General features: G+C 34.6%; 1 protein-coding gene across 3 annotated transcripts in view; it reads left to right on the forward strand.

Annotated features, from left to right (window-relative positions):
• Window positions 1-16,409, forward strand: part of PNPLA8 (patatin like phospholipase domain containing 8) — a 75,568-nt gene extending 59,159 nt beyond the window's left edge. For 2 of the 3 annotated variants that reach the window (XM_037836374.1, XM_037836375.1), the window contains 2 exons: window positions 8,087-8,282; window positions 14,620-16,407. In XM_037836374.1, the coding sequence (XP_037692302.1) occupies window positions 8,087-8,282; window positions 14,620-14,894 (471 nt within the window). In that variant the 3' untranslated portion in view covers window positions 14,895-16,407. Of the gene's footprint in view, window positions 1-8,086; window positions 8,283-14,619 lie in introns of all 3 variants that reach the window. The other variant, XM_037836373.1, reaches the window with a different exon arrangement.
• Window positions 16,410-16,634: the final 225 nt, after the last annotated feature.

Here is a 16,634-nt window from a genome sequence, read left to right on the forward strand (position 1 = left end):
AGGATGTTATCAGACACAAAGAAGGCCACTACATACTAATAAAAGGGGCAATTCCACAGGAAGAAATAACAGTCGTAAATGTTTATGCACCCAATCGTGTTGCCACAAAATACGTGAGAGAAACACTTGCAAAACTAAAGGAAGCAATTGATGTTTCCGCAATAATTGCAGGAGACTTCAACACATCACTGTCTCCTATACATAGATCAACCAGACAGAAGACCAATAAGGAAATTGAAAACCTAAACAATCTGATAAATGAATTGGATTTAACGGACATATATAGAACATTACATCCCAAATCACCAGGATACACATTCTTCTCTAGTGCTCATGGGACTTTCTCCAGAATAGATCATATGCTGGGACATAAAACAAGCCTCAATAAATTTAAAAAGATTGAAAGTATTAAAAGCACATTCTCTGATCACAATGGAATACAATTAGAAGTCAATAACCATCAGAGACTTAGAAAATTCACAAATACCTGGAGGTTAAACAACATGCTCCTAAACAATCAGTGGGTTAAAGAAGAAATAGCAAGAGAAATTGCTAAATATATAGAGGCGAATGAAAATGAGAACACAACATACCAAAACCTATGGGATGCAGCAAAAGCGGTACTGAGGGGGAAATTTATAGCACTAAACGCATGTATTAAAAGGAAGAATGAGCCAAAATCAAAGAACTAATGGATCAACTGAAGAAATCAGAAAATGAACAGCAAACCAATCCTAAACCAAGTAGAAGAAAAGAAATAACAAGGACTAAAGCAGAAATAAATGACATAGAGAACAAAAAAACAATAGCGAGGATAAATAACACCAAAAGTTGGTCCTTTGAGAAGATCAACAAGATACACAAGCCCCTAGCTAGACTGACAAAATCAACAAGAGAGAAGACCCATATAAACAAAATAATGATTGAGAAAGGTGACATTACTGCAGATCCCAAAGAAATTAAAAAAATTATAAGAGGATACTATGAACAACTCTATGCAAACAAACTGGATAATATAGAGGAAATTGCCAATTTCCTGGAAACATATGAACAACCTACACTGACCAGAGAAGAAACAAGACCTCAACCAACCAATCACAAGCAAAGAGATCCAATCAGTCATCAGAAAGCTTCCCACAAATAAATGCCCAGGGCCAGATGGCCTCACAAGGGAATTCTACCAAACTTTCCAAAAAGAACTGACACCAATGTTACTTAAACTCTTTCAAAACTTTGAAGAAAATGGAACACTACCTAACTCATTTTATGGCGCTAATGTCAATCTAATACCCAAATCAGGCAAAGATGCTACAAAAAAGGAAAACTACAGGCCTATCTCCCTAATGCATATAGATGGAAAAATTCTCAACAAAATACTTGCAAATCAAATCCAAAGACACATTAAAAAAAGCATACGCCATGACCAAGTGGGGTTCATTCCAGGCATGCAAGGATGGTTCAACATCAGAAAATCAATCAATGTATTACAACACATTAACAAATAAAAAGAGAAAAATGAAATGATCATCTCGATAGATGCCGAAAAAGCATTCGACAAAATCCAACATCCCTTTTTGATAAAAACACTTCAAAAGGTAGGAATTGAAGGAAACTTCCTCAGTATGATAAAGAGCATATATGAAAAACCCACAGCCAGCCTAGTACTCAATGGTGAGAGACTGAAAGCCTTCCCTCTAAGATCAGGAACAAGACAAGGATGCCCGCTATCACCACTGTTATTCAACATTGTGCTGGAATTGCCAGCCAGGGAAATCCAGCAAGACAAAGAAATAAAAGGCATCCAAATTGGAAAGGAAGAAGTAAAACTGTCTTTATTTGCAGATGACATGATCTTATATCTGGAAAACCCTGAGAAATCGATGATACAGCTACTAGAGCTAATAAACAAATTTAGCAAAGTAGCGGGATACAAGATTAATGCACATAAGTCAGTAATGTTTCTATGTGCTAGAAATGAACAAACTGAAGAAACACTCAAGAAAAAGATACCATTTTCAATAGCAACTAAAAAAATCAAGTACCTAGGAATAAACTTAACCAAAGATGTAAAAGACCTATACAAAGAAAACTACATAACTCTACTAAAAGAAATAGAAGGGGACCTTAAAAAATGGAAAAATATTCCATGTTCATGGTTAGGAAGGCTAAATGTCATTAAGATGTCAATTCTACCCAAACTCATCTACAGATTCAATGCAATCCCAATCAAAATTCCAACAACCTACTTTGCAGACTTGGAAAAGCTAGTAATCAAATTTATTTGGAAAGGGAAGATGCACAGAATTGCTAAAGACACTCTAGAAAAGAAAAACGAAGTGGGAGGACTTACACTCCCTGACTTTGAAGCTTATTATAAAGCCACAGTTGTCAAAACAGCATGGAACTGGCACAAAGATAGACATATAGATCAGTGGAATCGAATTGAGAATTTGGTGATAGACCCCCAGATCTATGGCCGACTGATCTTTGATAAGGCCCCCAAAGCCACTGAACTGGGACATAACAGTCTTTTCGACAAATGGGGCTGGGAGAGTTGGATATCCATATCCAAAAGAATGAAAGAGGACCCCTACCTCACAATGTACACAAAAATTAACTCAAAATGGATCAAAGATCTCAATATAAAAGACAGTACCATAAAACTCCTAGAAGATAATGTAGGGAAACATCTTCAAGACCTTGTATTAGGTGGCCACTTCCTAGACTTTACACCCAAAGCACAAGCAACAAAGGAAAAAATAGATAAATGGGAACTCCTCAAGCTTAGAAGTTTCTGTACCTCAAAGGAATTTCTCAAAAAGGTAAAGAGGCAGCCAACTCAATGGGAAAAAATTTTTGGAAACCATGTATCTGACAAAAGACTGATATCTTGCATATATAAAGAAATCCTACAACTCAGTGACAGTAGTACAGACAGCCCAATTATAAAATGGGCAAAAGATATGAAAAGACAGTTCCTTGAAGAGGAAATACACATGGCCAAGAAACACATGAAAAAATGTTCAGCTTCACTAGCTATTAGAGACATGCAAATTAAGACCATAATGAGATACCATCTCACACCAATTAGAATGGCTGCCATTAAGCAAACAGGAAACTACAAATGGTGGAGGGGATGTGGAGAAATTAAAACTCTTATTCATTGTTGGTGGGACTATATAATGGTTCAGCCACTCAAGAAGTCAATCTGGCAGTTCCTTGGAAAACTAGATATGGTTACTCTTCGATCCAGCGATTGCACTTCTCGGTATATACCTGGAAGATCTGAAAGCAGTGACACAAACAGATATCTGCATGCCAATGTTCATAGCCGCATTATTCACAATTGCCAAGAAATGGAAACAACCCAAATGTCCTTCAACAGATGAGTGGATAAATAAAGTGTGGTATATACACACAATGGAATACTACGCGGCACTAAGAAGGAATGATCTCGTGAAACATATGACAACATGGATGAACCTTGAAGGCATAATGCTGAGTGAAATAAACCAGGCACAAAAAGAGAAATATTATATGCTACCACTAATGTGAACATTGAAAAATGTGAAATAAATGGTTTATAATGCAGAATGTAGGGGAACTAGTGATAGAGAGCAATTAAGGAATGGGGATTTATAATCCAATAAGAACAGATAAGCTATCGTGGGTAAATTTAACATTCTGGGAATGCCCAGGAATGACTATGGTCTGTTAATTTCTGATGTGTATGGTAGGAACAAGTTCACAGAAATGTTGCTATATTAGGTTACTTTCTCGGGGTAGAGTAGGAACATGTTGGAAGTAAAGTAGTTATCTTAGGTTAGTTGTCTTTTTCTTACTCCCTTGTTACAGTCTGTTTGAAATGTTTTTTTGTATGATTTTTATTTTTTTTAATTTTTTATATAGTTGATTAAAAAAAAGAGTTAATTAAAAAAAAATGAAAAAAGTATGCAGAGCCCCCTTTAGGAGCTGTTGGAGAATGCGGGGGTATTGGGTTTCCCCACCTCGATGGTTGCTAATGTCCTCACAGACATAGGGGACTGGTGGTTTGATGGGTTGAGCCCTCTACCACAGGACTTGGGAAGACTGTTCCTGCAAAGGAGAGGCTAGGCCTCCCTATAATTGTGTCTAAGAGCTTCCTCCCGAATACCTCTTTGTTGCTTAGATGTGGCCCTCTCTCTCTAGCTGAGAAATCACTGCCCTCCCCACTATGTGGGATCAGACACCCAGGAGAGTGAATCTACCTGGCAACGTGGAATATGACTCCCAGGGAGGAATGTAGACTAGGCATCGAGGAGTGGAGAACATATTCTTGATCAAAGGGGGATGTGAAAGGAAATGAAATAAGCTAGAGTGGCAGAAAGATTCCAAAAGGAGCCGAGAGGTCACTCTGGTGGGCACTCTTACACAAAATGTACACAAACCTTTTTAGGTTCTAGTGAATTGAAGTAGCTAGCAGTAAATACCTGAAACTATCAAACTACAGCCCAGAACCCTTGAATCTTGAAGACAATTGTATAAAAATGTAGCTTGTGAGCTGTGACAATGTGATTGGGAGAGCCACATGGACCACACTCCCTTGTCTAATTTATGGATGGATGAGTAGAAAATTGGGGGAAGGAAAAAAACAAACAAAGGCACCCAGTGTTCTTTTTTACTTTAATTGCTCTTTTTCACTTCAATTATTATTATTGTTATTTTTGTGTGTGGGGTAATGAAGGTGTCAGGGATTGATTTTGGTGATGAATGTACAGCTATGTAATGGTACTGTGGACAATCGAATGTACAGTTTGTTTTGTATGACTGCATGGTATGTGAATATATCTCAGTAAAATGAATTTTAAAAAATGTACATTGTTTAATTTCCACATATCTGTAACCATTTCTCCCTCTGTTGTTGATTTCTGGTTTCATTCCATTGTGGTTAAAAAAGAAACACTGTATGATTTCATTTTCTAAGACTTGTTATATGACCTAACATATATTCTATCCTTGAGACTGTTCCATGTGCACTAGAGAAGAATGAATATTCTGCTACTGCTGGTTGAATGGTTTTATATATGTCTATTTGGCCTAGTTGGTTTATAGTATCATTCAAGTCTTCTGTTTCCTTATTGATCTGTCTAGATGTCCTATCCATTATTGAAAGTGGTATATTGAAGGCTCCTACTACAGAACCGTCTGTTTTCCCCTCAAATCTGTCAGTATTTGCTTCATATACTTTGAAGCTCTGTTATTAGTTACATATATATTTATAATTCTTATATCTTGTTGAATTGACCCCTTTAGCAGTATATAGTTTCCTTCTTTGTCCATCGTAACAGTTTTTGACATAAAGCCTTTTTTATCTTATAGCTACCCCAGCTTTCTTCTGGATATTATTTGCATGATATAATTTTTTCCAACCTTTCACTTTTAGCCTACTTTTGTGTTTGAATTTAAGGTGAGTCTCTTGTACACAGCATATGTTTAGGTCATGCTTTTTTGTCCATTCTGCAAATCTCTGCCTTTTTAATGGAGAGTTGAATCCATTTACTTTTAAAGTAACTACTAATAATACAGGACTTTCTTCTGCCATTTGGATATTTCATCTTTGTAATTCTTATGCCTTTTTTGATCCTCTATTTTTTTCATTAATGCCTAATTTCAAATTTTTTGATATTTTGGATTATACCATTTGAATCCCTTCTCATTTCTTTCTGTATGTATTTTTCATGTATTGTTTTGTGATTATCATGGAGCTAAAATTTAACATCCTCAATCCATAATAGTTAAGTTTGATTTGATACCAACTAAAATTCAATAGCATACACATGAACTTTTCATATACTCCTCCATCCCCCACTTTTTTGTTATATGTAATACAAGTTAAATATTTATTATGTGCCCCAAACCTTGGATTTATTGTTATTTCTTATGCATTTACATTTTGGAACCTATAAGAAGTGAAAAGTGGAGTTAAACACCAAAAAATACAAGTTAGCAGTACTGGTATTTATAAATACCCATATGATGTCCTTTACTGGAAGTCTTTGTTTCTTTATGCTGCTTCCAACCATTCACAGTTTCCTTTTCTTTCAGTCTTAAGAATTCCTTTTAGCATTTCCTGTGGGACAGACCAAGTGACAAAATCCCTGGGACTTGTTTATCTGGGAATGTCTCAATCTCTCCCTCATTTTTGAAAGAAAGTCTCACTGGATACAAAATTCTTGGTTGGCAACTGTTTTCTTTTATCACCTTAAATATTTTATCCCACAGCCTTCTTGACTCCATGGTTTCTGGTGAGAAATCAGCATTAATTCCTATTGGGACTCCCATGTACATAACTTGTGCTTTTCGCTTGCAGCTTTCAGAAGTCTCTCCTTGTCCTTGGCATTGGACATTATGATTACTTTGTGTCTTGGCATAGTTCTCTTTGAGTTTATCTTGTTTGAGGTTCATTGGGCTACCTTTTATTAAATTTTGGAAGTTTTCTCCCATTATTTCTTTGCATAGTCCTTCTCCCCTTTCTCTCTTTCTCTTTCTGGAACCCCATAATGCATATATTAGTATTCTTGATGGTGTCTCACAGGTCTCTTAAACTCTGTTTAAAATTCTTTTTACTTTCTGCTCTGCAGTCTGAATCATTTCAGTTGTCTTTTCTTCAATTACTAAATCTTTCTTCTGGCAGCTCCAATCTGCTATTGAAACCTTCTGGGGACTCCAGTAGTTTTGTTTGGTTCCTTTTCAAAATTTCTATCTGTTATTGAAATTCTCATATTGTTCATTTATTGTTTACCTCGTATCTTTTATTTCTTTCTCTATGCTTTCCTTTATTTCCTTGAGCATATTGAGGATCCTTTTTTAACATCTTTGTTCCATATATCCACAGTTGGGTCCATTTCATTGATGGTTTCTGGATTTTTATCTTGTTCCTTTGGGTGGGCCATCATTTCCTGTTTTTTTCTTTGTTTTGTAATCTTTTGTTGCACTTTGTACGTTTTAATATTGTTAAGTATTAGCTGTAGGATTTAGCCCCTGAGCTGTCTGTTCCTTACATTTGTATCCAACTAGTGATATGACAGAGATTTTCTTGAGTGCCAGGAGCTAACAAAAAGAAACAAAGTAAAGGAAAACAGTCACAGTCTTTGAAAATTTGCTCTCCTTTAGCTGGTGGTCTCTGTCAATGCTTAGCCCTCCCATCAACAAAATCAACCTAAGGTGAATGAAATGCAGGTCCACTCTGTCTTAAGTGAATCTGTGGTGGCTCCTCCTTCTTGTCTTTGGCTTACATTTGCCAGTGGCCTTAGAAATTCCTCCATTTACAGCAATTGAAATGTTCCCTCTGCTCTCTTTGAAATAAACCCTCATCCCCTCGCAGATGCTCTATTATATGACTTAATGCAGGCAGTCCTTTGCCCTAGACCGCTTCATCTTAACTATTTCTTTGACTGCTTTAGCTGTCTGGAAGATGCTTCTCTCCCCTCAGGACAAATTTTGGGAGGGTGAGCCTGGGGATAAGTTCCCTGGTTCAATTTTTCAGGCTTCTACCTGATTGGCACTGATATATAGGCATCCTAGTGTGTGCAAAGGGGTTACTTTGTTCCCTATGGAACAGGTCCAGGGAACAACAGTGGGAGTGCAGGTTGGCTCTACACCATAGATGGAAGGGGGAGGGAGGGGCTAGCAAGGCTGCCATGAGCTTCACCTCCTGTTTTTCAAGTTACTTTTCTTGATTCAGCAATTTTCTGGTTACTGCAACCCTTTAACTGTTTTCTGGAGTTTTGAGGAAGATGTCTTTACCAAGTTTTGCTAGTTGTTCAAGGATTCTGTGGCAGACAGTACTGGAGCAGCTTATGCTGCCATCCTGGTTGACCAGAAGTCCTCATGTGACTTTTTATTGTGGCAGTAGTATCTATAATAAATTCACCTTAAAAGAACATAATTTTTAATTATGTTGATCAACATATTACATAGTTCAGCTTTTACTGGGTAAATTTCAAACTGTTTAAATAAAATGCAATTATTTGTTTTCATATTTGTAAAATCCAAATTCACTTTTAAGAGTTCTTTACTATATTTTTTTTACCTCTTATTTTTGCAGGATGGAGGTTTACTTCTGAATAACCCTTCAGCATTAGCAATGCATGAATGTAAATGTCTTTGGCCAGATGTCCCGTTAGAGTGCATAGTATCTCTGGGCACTGGACGTTACGAGAGTGATGTGAGAAACACCATGACATACACAAGCTTAAAAGCCAAACTGTCTAATGTTATCAACAGTGCTACAGATACAGAAGGTTAGTCTTTTTGCTTGTTTGCTACCTTAAAGCATTTTGACTTCTAGAATTCACTTTTTGGTCAAGAATGCTGGTCCTAACTGCAAAAGAATATGTTATGTCAATATTGTAGGCTTTGGAAGCACATGGGATCATGTATTTGTTGTTTTCCTTTCTCCTTACCCATTTCTTGTCACTTGACCTAGAATAAAAATTCTTCTCCATCTGACAGCTTAGTGCTACCTTTGCCTACATATAGTTGGAGAAGTGTATAAAGCAGGGATAGCACAAAGGTTTGGAGACTTTCAAGCAGACCAGGAAAAAAGCAATAGAAAGGAGTCAGGTTGCTTTTAATATGTACATGATACAGCGAGAAAATTAGATCATTTAGGGAATTAGATTATTTAGTAATGTGGAGGCAAATTGGAGTTAAAATAAGTCCCTACTTCTACTCTTGTCCCCTTGTAGTCTAGTCTCCATGCAAAGGCCAAATAGTCCTCTTCAGATATAAATTAAATCATGCCTTTCCCCTGGTCAAAACCCTCCAAGCTTCCCATCACACTTAGAACAGAATCCAAAAGCTCCATTCACTGTAGCTTGTACAGGCCCTACAAGACCTAGTCCATGAATACATCTCTTCTCCTCCTCTCCTGTCCAGCCACAGTGGACTTACTGCTGTTCTTTAAGCTTGCTAAGAACTCTTCTGTCTCAGAGCCTCTACAGTTCCTGTGGTTCTGTCTATAAGGCTCCTCCCCAGATATGCTTGCCTCACTCATTTTATTCAGGTCTCTGCTCAGATGTCACCTTCTCAGTGAGACTTTTTCTGACCACTTTCCCACCATCTCACTCTAAACTTTTATGCTGCTTTTCTCCCCCTTATATAATATTTATCTCATTACAGATATATATTACATATTTACATGTTTTTTTGTCTAGTCTCTCTATTCCCCAAGAATATAAGGCAAGGAGTTGTCCTATTTATTGTGTTGGCTTCCATGCCACAGAGTAGGCACTCTGGCAATATTTTTTGAATTTCTGATTTTGACCATGAGGTTTAGATCTCTTTTTTTTACTATTTTATTTTTAGGCCCTAAGTGAAATCTGTTATTATTAATTATTTTTAAATTGTTAACACTTAACAGCTCCCTTCTGAATTTCATTCTTTTCATATCAGCATTTTATTGGCCAAGTCATTAACTTAAATGAGGATCTTAAACTCCCTATTAAGGACCTTTAGCCATTAAATGATAACTCAAATAAAGCTGATATACTGACTTTTTACCATTTGAAATTCTGTTGTCAAGTCAATAAAATATTCTTACTGCAAGCCATCTATTGAAACACAGATATCTTAAATCTGCCAATTTCATAATATTTAAACGTATATCTTGTGCAGACCATGTGTAATCCATTAGAATTTTCAAGAAACATGAAATGCTGTCACATTTGTACTTACACTGTATAGCACATGAAAAGACAAACATGGAAAATTTAATAATGTTAGTTACCTTGAGAAAGATGTAACAAGAATTAGATTAAACCATATGTAATTGCTGATACAGATTGTTAGTGACCTTCAAAAACAGCAATTTCATATGGTTCAATTTAATGTATAATCAATTGCTGGATGCATTCGTTTAGCATGGTTGTAGATGATGAAGAGTATGAATTAGGAGGAGAAATGAGAAAAGGAAATGAGATTGATGTACAATGTTTATAAGAAGTAAATTACATTTGATATACGTTTTAAAAGATGTATAGGATTTGGACATTTTTAAAGAGAGTTAAATCTTATGTTTCCAGTGTGATAGATTAATAGGGACCAGATTTATTCTCCTGCATTAAGCTATTAGAAAATTGGAAAAAACAATGGCTTTCAGACATTGGAAAACAGGCCCTATTAGACATTGACTCCTTAGGGAAGGAAAATAAATGAAGTGATTCCAATGATTGCTCCAACTTGCTATCTGAAGAGAGTTTCCAGGCTTAATTCAAATTTAATTAAATATAATTAAAATAGAATTTAAATTTAATACTCAATTTAAAAACTCAATCCAAAATAAAGGTGCAGATAGGCTAAAAGTTGAAGTAAAAGGATGCAAATACTAAGGAAAAGAAAGCTAGAGTGGCCATATTAGTATCAGACAAGTAGAATCTAGTAAAGAAAGCTAGAGTGGCCATATTAGTATCAGACAAAGTAGAATCTAGAGCAGAAAAAAAAAAAAAAAATTACCAATGAAACAGATATTTCATACTAATAGAGGAATCAATTCATCAAGAGGCCATAACAATCCTAATGTACCTAATACCAAGCTCCAATATATATTAAGCAAAAACTGATAGAAATGAAATGAGAAATAGGCAAATCCATAATTATACTTGGAAAACTTAACACCCCTTTCTCAATAATTGACAGAACAAATAGAAAATCAGTAAAGAAATAGAAGACTTGAATAACCATCTTGACAAATGACATTTATAGAACACTCCACCTGACAACAAAAGGAAAGTGTGTTATTTTCAAGTGAACACAGAACATTTGCCAAGATAGACAATATTCTGGGACGTAAAACAGGTGTCAACAAATTTAAAATTATTGAAATCGTAGAAACTTTAAAGTATTGAAATCATAGAAAGTATGTTCTCTTACCACAACAGAACTAAATTAAAAATTAACTGAATTAACTTAAAAATTATTAACAGAAAGATTTATAAATATTTGGAAATGAGCGCAATTCTGAAAAGCCTATGGGTCAAAGAAGAAATCACAAGGGAAATTAAAAAATATCTTGACCTGAATGAAAGTGAAAATAACACATATCATAATCTGTGGGTTGCAGCCAAAGCAATAGTTAGAAATTTATGCATAAAAACTTTTATTACTTAGAAATTTATGCCTAAAAACTTTTATTAGAAAAGAAGAAAGTTCTCAAATTCATGACCCAAGCTTCCACCTTAAGAAACTAGGAAAAGAGCAAATTAAATTGAAAGCAAGCAGAAGAAAGGATGTAGTAAAGATAGGAGAGATCAATGAAATAGAAATAGAAACAGTAGAAAAATTGGAACCAAAAACTGTTCCCTTTAAAAACTCAATAAAATTTACAATTTGCAATTGTAAACTCAAATAAATTTACAGTCTTCTAGCCAAACTGCTCAGGGAATAAAAAGAGAGAGGACACAAATTAATAACCAATAACAGAAACAAAATCCTGGGGAGATTAAAGACTAAGAAAAGGAGTATTATAAACAACATTATGCCAGTAAATTGGGCAGCTTAGACAAAATGGACAAATTTCAGAAAGCTAAGAAATAGATAACTTGAATAGTCCTGTACCAATTTAAGGAATTGAATTTATAGTTTAAAAAAAAAAAAAACTTAACTCTTCTAAAGAAAATACCAGATCCAAATGGCTTCACTTATGAATTCTATCAAACATTTAAGAAAAAATAATACCAATTCTACACAACACTTCCAGAAAATAAAAGGGAGAATACTTCCCAGCTCATTCTTTAAGACCGTTATTACCCTGATACCAAAACTAGACAAAAACATTATTAAAAACAGAAGGCAACATATCAGAATTTCCCATGTATATACTTAGCAAAAATCCTTAAAAATATATTGAGAAATTGATTTCAGCCATATACAAAAAAAGATAATAATACATCATGGCCAAGTAGGATTCATCTCAGGAATATGAATTTGGTTTAACATTCAGAAATCAGTGTACGTCAAGATGGGAGAGAAATGACTGAGATGAATGTCTTTACTAAAGTACCAATAAATTTGTCGAACTCAGAAAAAAAAACAATGTACAATTTACTATATTAACAGATTTAAAAAAAGAAAATCATAGGATCATCTCAGTAGATAGAGAAAAGGCATCTGACAAAATTCAACATCCATTCATGGCAAAAACTCAGCAAGTTAGGAATAGAAGGGAACTTTCTCAACCTGATAAAGGGCACCTACAAAAAAAAATCTATAGCTACCATCATACTTATGATGAAAGACTGAATGCTTTCCACTTGAGATGAGGAAGAGAGTAAGATGTCTGCTGTCGCTACTCCCTGGCAGCATTGTACTAGAGGTCCCATTCAATATAGTAAGGCAAAAAAGGAAATAAATGGCATATAGACTAGAAAGGAACTTCTTTGTTTATAGACAGCATGGTTGTGTATGTTGACAATTGCAAGGAATCTATTAAAAAGCTACTAAAACAAATCTGAATTTAGCAAGGTTGGAGAATACAAGATCAATAAACAAGAACCAATTATAGTTCTACGTACTAGCACTGAATAATTGGAAATTGAAATTAAATATAATTTATAATAGCAACAAAAATATTAAATACTTAGGGGGGAATTTAACAAATTATGTTCAAGAATTGAACACTGAAAACTGTAAAACAATGCTGAGAAAAAGAAGACTTAAATAAATGGCTATATATACTATGCTCATTAATTGGATCTCAATATTGTTAGAGTGTCAGTTTTTTGCAGATTAGTCTCTAGATTCAGTGCAATTCCCTATCAAAATTTCAGAAGGCTTTTTTTGGTGCATAAATTAACAAGCTAATTGTAAAGTTTATGTGGACATGCAAGGGGCCTAGAACAGTCAAAACAGTTTTAGAAAAGAACAGAGTTGGAAGACATACATCCTCTGATTTCAAGACTATAAAGATACAGTAATCAAGAGATTCTGGTATTTGCATGGACATGTAGACCAATGACATATAATAGAGTCCAGAAATTGATCCATATATAAACAAATGATTTTTGACAAAGGTGCCTAGATCGCTCAATGAGGAAAGGATAGGCTTTTCAACATATGGTGCTGGGACAATTGGATTTCTATTTTCAAAAGTTGAACCTTGACCCTTCATACCATATACAAAAATTAGCTCATAATAGATCATAGACCTAAATGTAAGAGCCAGTATTATAAAACTTCTAGAAGAATTCCTGGGAAAAAGTCTTAATGACCTTGGGTTAAGTAAAGACTTTTTAGATAGTACACACACAGCTTGAACCTAAAAGAAAAAATTGATGTTAGACTTTGTCAAAATTACAAAATTTTCTCTTCAAAAGGCACTTTTGAAAATGAAGATAGGCCACAAGCTAAAAGAAAATACTGTAAAACATGTATTGGATCCATTATCAGATCCAAAATATATACAGAATTTTTTTAATATGTATATAAACAATATATGATGAAGAAGACAACTCAGTGGAAAAAAAGTGATCAAAAGATTTGGACACTTCATTGAAGAAGATATACAAATAGCCAATAAACACCTGAAAAGTTTCTCAACATCATTTGTCATAGGTAAATGAAAGTTAAATCACAGTATATCACTATATAGCTTCTAGACTGGCTAAAATGCAGGCTTATAGTAACAAGTTTTGGCAAAGATGTTGAGGAACTGGAACTCTAATACATTGGTGGTTGAACTGCAAAATGCTACAGCAGTTTTGGAGAGCAGTGTGGCAGTTTTTATAAAATCAAACATACACTCTCCATATGACCCTGCTATTCCACTTCTAGGTATTTATGCAAGAGAAGTGGAGCCATATATCTACACAAAGATTTATGCACAATTGTTTACCAGATTGTTCCTAATAACTAAAAACTGAAGAGAACCAGAACCAGAACTAGAGAGAACAAATTGGAATCCTACTCAGTGGAATATTACTCAGCAGTTAAAAGGAAGGAACTATTGATACACACTATACAACATGGTTAAATCTCAGAAGCATTTTGCTGAGTGAAAGAAGCCAGGCACCGAAGAGCTACATACTATATGATTTCCATTTATTTGAAATTTTAGAAAAGGCAAAGAGCTGGGTGGGGGGTGAGGGTGGCAATAAATGAGGCATGAAGGAACTCTTTGGAGTTATGGAAATGTTCTGTCATGATTGTTGTCATGGTTAGGCAAGTGTATATATTTAAGTCAAATTATTCACTTAAAAGTGGCGAATTTTATTTTGTGAAAATTATTCCCCAATAAAGATGATCCAGAATAATTAAAGAAAAAAAAAAAAAAGGGAAGATTGGGAAGGCATTTCAACAGTGGCAAACAGTATGAACAGAAGCACAGAGAGAAGAGGTGCTGGACCAAGTGTCCAAATGTAGCAGAATTATATGAAGCATTTTGGAAGGAGAATTTTATTTTGTAGTGGTATTCATTATTATGGATTCCTTACTCTTACTGTTAATTAATTTCAGTGGTTAAAAAAGCAAAGCTTTATAATTTGCCCAAAAAAAGATGATAAAAATAAAGATAAAATTAATAGACCATTCCAGAATAACTAAGTTTTCCTATCCACCTCATCTCTTTTTTTTTTTTTTTAACAGAAGTCCATATAATGCTTGATAGTCTGTTACCTCCTGACACCTATTTTAGATTCAATCCTGTAATGTGTGAAAATATACCTCTAGATGAAAGTCGAAATGAAAAGCTGGATCAGCTGCAGTTGGAAGGATTGAAATACATAGAAAGAAATGAAGAAAAAATGAAAAAAGTTGCAAATATATTAAGTCAAGAAAAAACAACTCTGCAGAAAATTAATGATTGGATAAAATTAAAATCTGACATGTATGAAGGCCTTCCCTTCTTTTCAAAATTGTGACAAGTGTATGCATGTATTCTTATAAATGAAGGTCTCATCAGAAGATCCACCAAATTCAGTGAGGAATTGTGGAGTTCAATACTTATGAATTGTGGGGAATCCTGGAAAAGACAGTGCTTGGACCACTGTGCACTGTATAGAGAGTATGCTTGGTTACAGAATTCTTATGGGAATTGGTTTTGTGGTGTTAATAATTACCTGAGCTAATTTAGGGATCTTACTATTGTAAGCTAGTTGGTTTTAGTAGATATTGGTGTTACAGTGTTAGAATGTTTGAAAGTTTGTTAATATAGGTGCCAAACAAGAAACTGAAAACTATCATATTGCACTTTGTATTTTTGCTTTAGTTACCATAATCATGTTCAATTTATTTGATCATTGGTTTCCTTTCATGTGGAAAAGCTAATTTCTTCTAACTTTACATTACTTAGGTTTTCACTGGCTACATTCTGCAATCCACATAATGACTTTTACTGTAATATCTAAATTGACAGATGCAAAACATGGAGTTTTCTCTGTCAAAATACTTTTACTTTGAAATATAAAAGAGCTAGGTACAGTTTCCTATTCAAAATTTACTTATCATAATATTGCTTGTTTCAAAAAGGTAGGTGGTGTCCCTATCAACCACTTTTTCCTACCTGAAATTTCAAGATAATACTGCATGTTAACTTTTCTAGACTAGTTCTTGCTTATTCATTGTTGTAAAATTATTTGAATTTACTGATAATAATATTTCTGTTACTAAAAAAAATAAACTATTGGAATAATCTGTTGTTAAAAAGAGTAATGTCATTTTTAAAATTATTTTTCGTTCATTATGTAGCACCTTATTTCTTTGCAGCATCTGAATACACCTGTCAGCAATATGCTTTAAAAAAGTAAGGCCTGTTTTACTTTAATAACTCATTTAACCCCCTTTATCTCACAGAAGTTAATGACATATGCTCCCAAATCATCTTTGTTGTGTTCTCTCTCCATTTGCTTTGTAAATCCTTACATCGTGATTGGCTTTCTCAAAGAAAATGAACAAAAGATAAATCCTCGTTTCTTTATAGTTTCACATAAACTGAACATCTTTTGCCCAAATTGTGACATGGCTTCTTTGTGATGTAAATTTGTAGAGGCAGTGAGATAAGGTTCAAAGAATGCTGAAGGGAGATGAAAGTCTGGATGCTAACCCTGGCTCTGCTGCAGAGTCCTTATGTTTGTAACCTTGAGGAAGGCAGGCAACCACTCTGGGCTTCAGATCTTTCATCTGAAATAAGGAAAACCAGTTCTTTTTCTTTTTTTTAAACTCTACTTTTATGGCAATGCTCAAGGTAAATTCTGTAAATTCTGTACAGGAGAAAGATTGGAAAAGATGTAAAAATGAGTTTTCAGTCCTATACAGGTTAAAATATCTGCCCTTTTCAGAGGTAAAGAGGAAGAATAGTCTGTTCGGGGAGGTGGGTGGTATAATAAATTCTGTAACTCATCAATTATATAAAAATATAAAGAATAAAAATTGCTTTGATCCTCAGACCTTCCTAGCTGTCTCACAATCCTTATTTCTTTAATAAATGATATACTGGCAGTGTTTCAATTCTGTTGTATTGCTGCAGATATTATTGCTTATTACTTCAGATGGAGTTGTCCCTAGAGGCATACGGGCTGGGTTGAATGGGATTTCTGGTAGAGGGTGGAGAGGGCCTAGTTCAGGTTATGTGCACTTCTTCCACTCTCATGCCACGTTTTTAT

Source organism: Choloepus didactylus, chromosome 5 (assembly GCF_015220235.1).
Source record: "Choloepus didactylus isolate mChoDid1 chromosome 5, mChoDid1.pri, whole genome shotgun sequence".
NCBI classification, from domain to species: domain Eukaryota; kingdom Metazoa; phylum Chordata; class Mammalia; order Pilosa; family Megalonychidae; genus Choloepus; species Choloepus didactylus.